The sequence below is a fragment of the Crotalus tigris genome, unplaced genomic scaffold, assembly GCF_016545835.1.
Source record: "Crotalus tigris isolate CLP2741 ecotype Arizona unplaced genomic scaffold, ASM1654583v1 scf7180000018016.4438896, whole genome shotgun sequence".
In the NCBI taxonomy this organism is placed as follows: Eukaryota; Metazoa; Chordata; class Lepidosauria; order Squamata; family Viperidae; genus Crotalus; species Crotalus tigris.
Window position 1 is genome coordinate 4,151,664 of NW_024096778.1, and position 8,269 is coordinate 4,159,932.

At 38.4% G+C, this 8,269-nt stretch overlaps 1 protein-coding gene across 1 annotated transcript; it reads right to left on the reverse strand.

Moving 5' to 3' along the window:
* Positions 1 to 4,233: 4,233 nt before the first annotated feature.
* LOC120309414 (proto-oncogene Mas-like) lies at positions 4,234 to 7,804 on the reverse strand. Its single transcript, XM_039346600.1, has 3 exons — positions 7,777 to 7,804; positions 7,039 to 7,096; positions 4,234 to 5,954 (listed from the first exon to the last, which is right to left on the reverse strand). The coding sequence occupies exons 1-3, from the start codon at positions 7,802 to 7,804 to the stop codon at positions 4,958 to 4,960; spliced, it is 1,083 nt and encodes a 360-aa protein (XP_039202534.1). The 3' UTR covers positions 4,234 to 4,957.
* Between the last annotated feature and the right edge of the window lie 465 nt (positions 7,805 to 8,269).

Below are 8,269 nucleotides of genomic sequence, written 5' to 3' on the forward strand. Positions count from 1 at the left end.
CTGTAGGAAGTGACAGGTATCAGTGTGTTGATATTCTTAAATTCTCCGTAAGGCTTACTACTGTATAGGAATAATTCCATCAGAAGCCATTTTGTGAATGCACCCACTGAACGTTTTCAAAATGCCAATGCAATCCCCAACTCATGATTTGCTCCTAGAGTTTCAATTCTGGAATAAACTGACGAATCAATATGAACCCTTGAGGTTCTCGTTATCAATAGTACCCACAAAGGAAAGTAAATGTGTTATGGAATATAGTTTTCATGCTGTTCATACCTCCTGAGTAATCAAATTGCTGCTCCATTGTGCAAAAAATGTTTGCTTGCTTAGAAAAGTTCAACTTCGTGGATAAGGTGGACAACCTGGGGAAATACAATTATTAAAAGAAAAGAAACGTCTGACCCTCAAAATGGCTTAAAGGAATTGTGTTCTTGGGGAATTCAAAGCCATTGTCGGTTTGCCATTCGCCCAAAACAAGGATAGCCCTTCCTACCTTTCAATCAAGCAATACAATTTATTTACAATTCAAAACCAAAGGAATCAAAAGACCAGAAGACCAACAACCATTAAAAGGGAATTTTAAAAAATAAGATTTTTTTTCCGGAAAGATAGCAGTTAACAATTAATAGCATGATTTTAGAAAAAAAATTAACAAGAGCAATAGCACTCTGTAGAGATGACCTGATGAAATAACTCATGGATTAAAAGAGTTAAACCTTTTTTTATGGATCTTGCTTATTAGCTGGGAGCAGCTGAATAAACAGATTTCCTTATCTTCAAATTTTGCTCTAAAACAAAATGCTCCAAACATTGTTTAAAATCCTTCGATGTTCCTAGCTGTTTTATAGCAATTAACACTTAGACGTGTACACTACTTCATAGCACTTTACAGCCGTCTCTAAGTGGTGTACAGAATCAGCCTATTGCCCCCAACAAATGAGGTCTTCATTTTACTGACCTTGGAAGGATAGAAAGCTGAGTCAACCTTGGGTCGGTGAGAATCGAACTGCTGGCAGTTGGCAGAATTAATCTATACTACTGCATTCTAACCACTGCTCCACCACGGCTCTTCAATAACAACAACAACAACAATAATAATACTTGGAAGGCACCTTGGAGGTCATCTAATCCAACCATTGTTCAGGCAGGAAACCCTATTTCATTTTAGACAAATGGCTGTCCAGTCTCTCCTTAAAAGCCTCCAGTATTGGAGCATTCACAGCTTCTAGAGGCAGGTTGTTCCATTGATTTATTGTTCTAACTGTCCGGAGGTTTCTCCTTAGTTCTAGGTTGCTACTCTCATTGATTGGTTTCCATCCTTGCTTCTTGTCCTGCCTTCAGGCGCTTTGGAGAATGGCTTGACTCCCTCTTCTTTGGGGCAGCCCCTGAGATATTGGAACTCTACTATCAATTCCCCCCTCATGCTTCTCTTCATTAAACTAGACATACCCAATTCCAGCAACCATTCCTTATATGTTTTAGCCTTCAGTCCCCTAATCATCTTTGTTGCTCTTCTCTGTACTCTTTCTAGAGTCTCAACATCTTTTTTTACATCGTGGTGACCAAAACTGGATGCCGTATTCCAAGTGTGGCCTTACCAAGGCATTGTAAAGTGGTATTAACACTTCAAATGATCTTGATTCTATATTAATTAAGATTAACTGAAGTCATATATGAGAAGATTGTTATCATACCTTACTGAAAAAAAATGCTGCTCAATTGAGTTCCATTATGGGGCAGAAGACACTACTGGATTAGCTGATCCCATACTAATGGGCTCCTAGTCCTACTCTGGTCTCAAAAAGGAACATTTTGCAGATAATAAATGACCCCAACACAAACTCTGCCTTTACTGCAGACGTACCTGGTGATAATGGTCTGGATGGTCTCTTTGGGGATCTAAGGATGAGATCTTTTTCCAGTGAATCCTGTTAGTTGGCAATTGATGCAGTTACAGTCAGAAAGAGGAACTGAGCTGGACCCAGCTGCAAACTTTCTGAGAGAAATAAGAATAAGTTGTCTGATGTTCTTCTCTGAATATCGCAACTTTGCAGAAAGGATGGCAAAGAAGCAATTAGTGATATAGTCATATCTTAAAGAAGAATCAACCAAAATGTACCAGCCTGAGATGCAGATTAACATGGATTTCAAATTCCTGGAAACCAACCACTTAAAGGAAGAACATCTTATGGCAGCCTTTGTTAATTGTGACAACAATTTATATTTATTATTTGTTAAGTTTGTATGCTGCCTATATCTCCATTAAGGTGACTCTGAGTGGCTTGTTAAGCTAATGTACCAAGAAACAATGTAGGCTTCCACCATTTTGACCATTTAGTCCTGTCTGCCAATCTTACTGGTGAGGATATATATGTAACCAAATGCAGTCTTTATTCTGGTTGGTTCAACCAAACAGACAAAACTTGGAAGGACTTTTTTGTGTGTGTGTCTGGAAGGAGAAGATTCCTGAAGGGAGCAGTAGGTTCTCATGGCCTATGGAGAAGATACTGGTGGGTCTCCTTCTTTCTACTTTCCTTTGAAATTCTCTTAAAAACATGGTGGTGTCAGGAACAAGGAACCAAGAAAGACACAGAGGTTTACTCTGATCAGTTTCTTTATTGTTGCTCACCCATTGACAGGAATCTTGCCAGACTAGAGCACAATATGCATATCTATTTTATATACTCTGTGAAAGGCTGCAGGAGGGTCCACCCTGTGCCTCTTCCTTCATTCCAAGGATTCTTGGTAGATGTGCCTTTTACTCCTTGGCAAAAAACCCTTCCCTCCTGCGATAATGTACATCCCACCCCATATGGTAAATCTGTAATAACTTTCCCTTATCCCATTAACCATAATGGATGACTATTAAAATGCATGAAAATGTAGGAGAAGTATCAGTAAAGCTGGTGGAGAGTGAGAGTTAAGTAAATAATCAGCCTACAGTTGTTATGTCCCCAAAATGATCCATATTCAGCCCACCTTGAATTCCATTGATGCTTATCTGGCTCTGATTTGGATTGGAACTTTAGGTGAGAAGATTCTTGTTTATAAGCTTGTGCAATCACTGCCTTACACCAGGGGTTGGACTCTGACTCTGAAGAAACTGCAACAGATGAACCCCAGGAGGCACCAAGCCAGGAAGAACCAGAAGCTTATTAGAAATAGGCACTATCAGAACAGCTTTGAGTTCAGATAGTGAAATAGGGCCTCCAAACCCTGGGCCTCCGGGATTAGAGCAGAGAGCAAAGCAAAGAAGCTCAGTGAGGCTCCTTGCCAAGCAGAGATCAACTTAATTGAAACAAGTTGCTGCAATCTAATTTAAGCGAGAGTGCTGACCAGTTGAGTTTTTGTGTTGGAAACAACTATTTCATGTCCTGCCCTGCTGCGTTGCTCTAGTGTTCTAGAATTACAGTAGTAAGTCACAGTTATAATTAAATGAGGCACCAAGTGACTCCTTGTTCAACAACAAGAATCCCAGCACTTCGAGTTGCAATTGTTAAATGATCGCTCAAATCATTAAATTGAGGGAGTCCCAGGTAAGAATCATTCACCCCACCCATCTCACTTCCATCTATGTTCTTTTGGACACATTGCACAATGAGAGTAGCAGGGGCAGCTCCAGGTTCCACTACCACACAGGTGACCTTCAGCACCAAGGGCTGTTTTCAAGATGGCAATCCTTTCCTTCTGCATGTAGACTTCAGAAAAGAAAATAATTCTTGAAGAACACAACAAGCTTCTAAGAATAGTTTCTTTATTGCTGTTTGTCAATAGACAGGAATCTTGCCAGAGTAAAGCACACTCAGCATATCTATCAGATAAATCCTAAGAAGGTTTTAGAGAGGATCCCTTCTGAGCCTCTTTCTGCATATCAATGACTCAAAACTGATTTGCCTGTTAGCTCCTTGAGAAAGAGGCCTTCCCTCCTGCAAACATGTCTCCAATTCTATAACACAAATCAAATGAAATCTTTACTTTGGTCATAGACCAGCATAAAAAGAGTAGAATGCAAACAAAAGCTGAAAAAAAATATTTCTATTATTTCTATTTCTAGTTCATCCAAGCTACCTACATCTCTCCCTCATCTATCATCATTATATCATGACCTCTATCTATCTATCTATCTATCTATCTATCTATCTATCTATCTATCTATCTATCTATCTATCTATCTATCTATCTGTCTGTCTGTCTGTCTATCTATCTATCATATATCTATCATCTATACAAAAACACAAACACCCATACTCAAACCTTTATAAAACCCTCTATTCCAAAAGTAGCTATATATACAGAATTACAGAATACAAACCCAGATGAGTTTTGCGAATGAGAAGGAAGGTCTACTAAGGTCCTTCTATTCTAGAACTTTGCCAGGTGAGGTTGTTGCCACCTACAAATAAGGACTTGAAATGCCTATAAAAGATTGGCAGGAAGGGAGTCTTACAATGAAAGAAGCGATATATCTTTAGTCAAGAAAGAAAGCCACTAAATAATGATTATTCATAATGAAATCTTATTTTAAAATATAATTGAATTATATTGTGTCTGAAATTTTTCAGGATCAAAAATGACACATTTCATTTTAAGAAACCGTAACCTCTCTGGCAGATTTTTTCCTTATCTTTCATCTCCATTATATTTATATAAATGTGCATGTCACAAAGAAAGATGCGTAAGCTAAATTACACATTTTTAAAAATTCCTTCAGTAAGACTTATTCCCAACAGTAATTATAATGAAATAAAAAGGAGCTATATCAATTAAAACATTTCCGGTAACCAAATGCTTCAATTGAAAAATACAGACATAGCAATACTTCCTGCTTCCATATCTTTTTTTTTAAGCACTTTGCTCAGTAAATTGTATCCATTCTGTATATTCTTAAGGAAATCATATTTTATGTCCCAAATAATCCTGTATCTTCAAATATTTTATATGCAATATTTATGACCTTTCACAACTGGTCTTCCTTCATGGTTTGCTGCTCTTCTGGGCTGCCCTTCTCATCCTTGAAGACTCTTTGCAGAGCAACCTTGTATGATGCTCTGGGCTGGTCCTTTCCTCTCTGCTTCCTCCCAATGAAAAAATAAAGGAGAGGGTTGATGCTGCTGTTGAGAGAGGCGCATCCTATCCCCATGGTCATGAGGAGGAGATTATAGGTATCAAAATATTCAATGACATAAAAGACATTCATTGGGAGAGAAAAGAGGAGGAAGAAAAGAAGAGCTAGAAAAATGGTGGTGAGCAACTTTCTTTGACTGCGTTGCGATTTAGACCTCATGTGAATCCAGAGAGTCACAGTGGACACAACCATGAGAGGTGTACAAAGTAAACCATTCACAATCAACTGGTATAACAAAGGTGAACTTCCAAAAGCCTTGGTCTGGTGGAGAAGGAAGTGCACTGCAGAGAGCAGGAAGGAGAGGATCCAGATGAGGCCACAAACCAGGGTGGACAGATATGGAGGACGATGGCATCGATGCCAGAGAGGGAAGAGGACAGCCACACACCTGTCCAGGCTGATGGCTGTCAGCAGAAACTGGCTAGCAGAATAGGTGAAGAAAAAGAGCTCAAAAAGTAGGAAGAAAATGGTATCAACGTGTGTTCTTTGACTCAGAATTAAGGCTGTCGAAAATATAGCTGCCATAATGAGGGATGCGAGGACCCCAAAGTCAGCAATGGAGAGATTCAGGATATAAGTGGTGAAAGAATTCCTCTTAATGGAAAAGGCCAGGAGATAAATGGTCTTTCCATTTCCCACCAGGCCTAAAATGCAAATAAGGGCAATGAACCCACTGATAAGATTTCGTGTTAAATTATCAAAGATCTGAGCATTAGGTGAAGAAAAAGTTTCTGGCATTTCAGAAATATTTAGAGCAATTTTAGTAGTATTGGAAGGAATGTTGGTCACTTCAGAACCACTCCCAGAAATTTCAGCAATATTAATCATCCTAATAACAAAAAGAGACAGAAAGAGAATCAGTCCTTGTTAGAGAAATACATACTTATATACTGTACATACATACATACACACACAAATGCACATACACACACAAATGCACATACACACACATGTACAATTTCACACACACAAACACACAGGCAGACACACAAACACATGCACAGACACACATTTTCTTATTTACACATATCAAGACATATCTCCTTTTTGGCCGCCTGATGGCAATTACATCCCTAAAATTAAAGTTTCTTGCAAGGTTGGAGAATTGCTACACTCAATCGTGACCCAAGCTTCTATGCAAAATCCTTCAAAGTCCATTTCAGGACAACTGGAGCCAATTTCCTTTATTAGCCATTGTGGCTGAGGGCAGAGTAGGGTTACCTACTGGCAAACTGTGACCACGGACCAGGCATTGGGGACCCTTGCTTTAGAGAGTAAGGGATGACAAGTGTGCAAACAGGCACACAATGTGAAATGCCCTTTGAGAGGAACATGCTAGTACTAGCAGTTAGCTTTCAGTGTGTAATTGATTAAGATCTTGTCAATTTCAGGTCAGAGTTTGTTAACTTTAATAACTATACTTAGCATTTATTAGACAAAAGGTGTTTACTTTGGTACTCAAAAACTCAAGACAATTTTAAACTCCATCTGTCGGTTGGAGGAAAGGAGGGCAACAAGTAGCACATGTCCTCCTTACGACAGATGTCTACTGACTGTAGGTTAGAGAAAGTTATGATCAAAGGTTCTGGAGATCGTGAGTTGATGGCCTTTTTCCCAAGTAAAGGAAAAAGGATGTGGGCGTATAGGTGAGATTTGTCATATGATCAAGAAAGTCCCATGGATTTCAACAAAGACCAACGAAGCGGAAATGTTCTCCTGATTATGTGAAGAGATTATATGGAGAGTTGAGCAACCTCCACCATAGAAGATTCCCTTCAAAAGAAAGGGATCCTGTTCCAGCAGGCACAAATGGGCTGAGCAAGAAAGCAATTCTCCTTTAGGAATATCATGAAATTACTGGATGGCTAACTCCATTCCTGCAAAGAAAATATTTTGTATCATAAGACACTTACAACTGGTATCTCTCCCAAATCTCATAGAACTCACTCTTCTCTAGGACTGATGCATTATCTAAGGAAGCAATAATAGTCAGTCATTAATTTGATCAATAACAGCTGGCAGAAAAATGCTAATGTACTTTATAATCTTCATTCACATTGATTTCTTTCTTTCTGAATGGGAGTCTCTGAATGTATAAATAAAATAATCCCCAATGGATGTCCCCCTCCCATCATTGCCCAGATAGCTATTAGCCAATAATCAGTCTTTGTGATCCTCTAATTACTTAACCTGATAATTCAAAATAATTTTAAAAGTGCTCATTTAAAAAGTAAAGTATTTTCTCCACTCTAGTTTTTCCATCATTTTTAGAAATGCTTCTGTGCATCTAATCTCCCCCTTCCCAATTAAAGAAGAAAAAAGAGGTTCATTTCGTCCCTTGTGTCCTTCCAAAGGACAATTCCAGGTTGACGTTGCCTGTAAGAAGTGACAGGTATCAGTGTGTTGATATTCTTAATTCTCCATAAGGCTTACTACTTTATATGAATAATTCCGTCAGAAGCTATTTTGTGAATGCACCCACTAAATGTTTTCAAAATGCCAATGCAATCCCCAACTCATGATGTGCTCCTAGAGTCTCAATTCTGGAATAAACTCACGAATCACTATGAACCCTTGAGGTTTTTGTTATCAATAGTACCCACAAAGAAAAGGAAATGTGTTATGGAATATAGTTTTCATGCTGTTCATACCTCCTGAGTAATCAAATTGCTGCTCCATTATGCAAAAAGTGTTTGCTTGCTTAGAAAAGTTCAAATTCGTGGATAAGGTGGACAACCTGGGGAAATACAATTATTAAAAGAAAAGAAACTTCTGACCCTCAAAATGGCTGAAAGGAATTGTGTTCTTGGGGAATTCAAAGCCAATGTCAGTTTGCCATTCGCCCAAAACAAGGGTAGCCCTTCCTACCTTTCAATCAAGCAATACAATTTATTTACAGTTCGAAAGCAAAGGAATCAAAAGACCAGAAGACCAACAACCATTAAAAGGGAATTTGAAAAAAATAAGATTTTTTTCCCAGAAAGATAGCAGCTAACAATTAATAGCATGAGATTAGAAAAAAAAAAAATTAACAATAGCAATAGCACTCTGTAGAGATGACCTGATGAAATAACTCATGGATTAAAAGAGTTAAACCTTTTTTTATGGATCTTACTTATTAGCTGAGAGCAGCTGAATGAATAG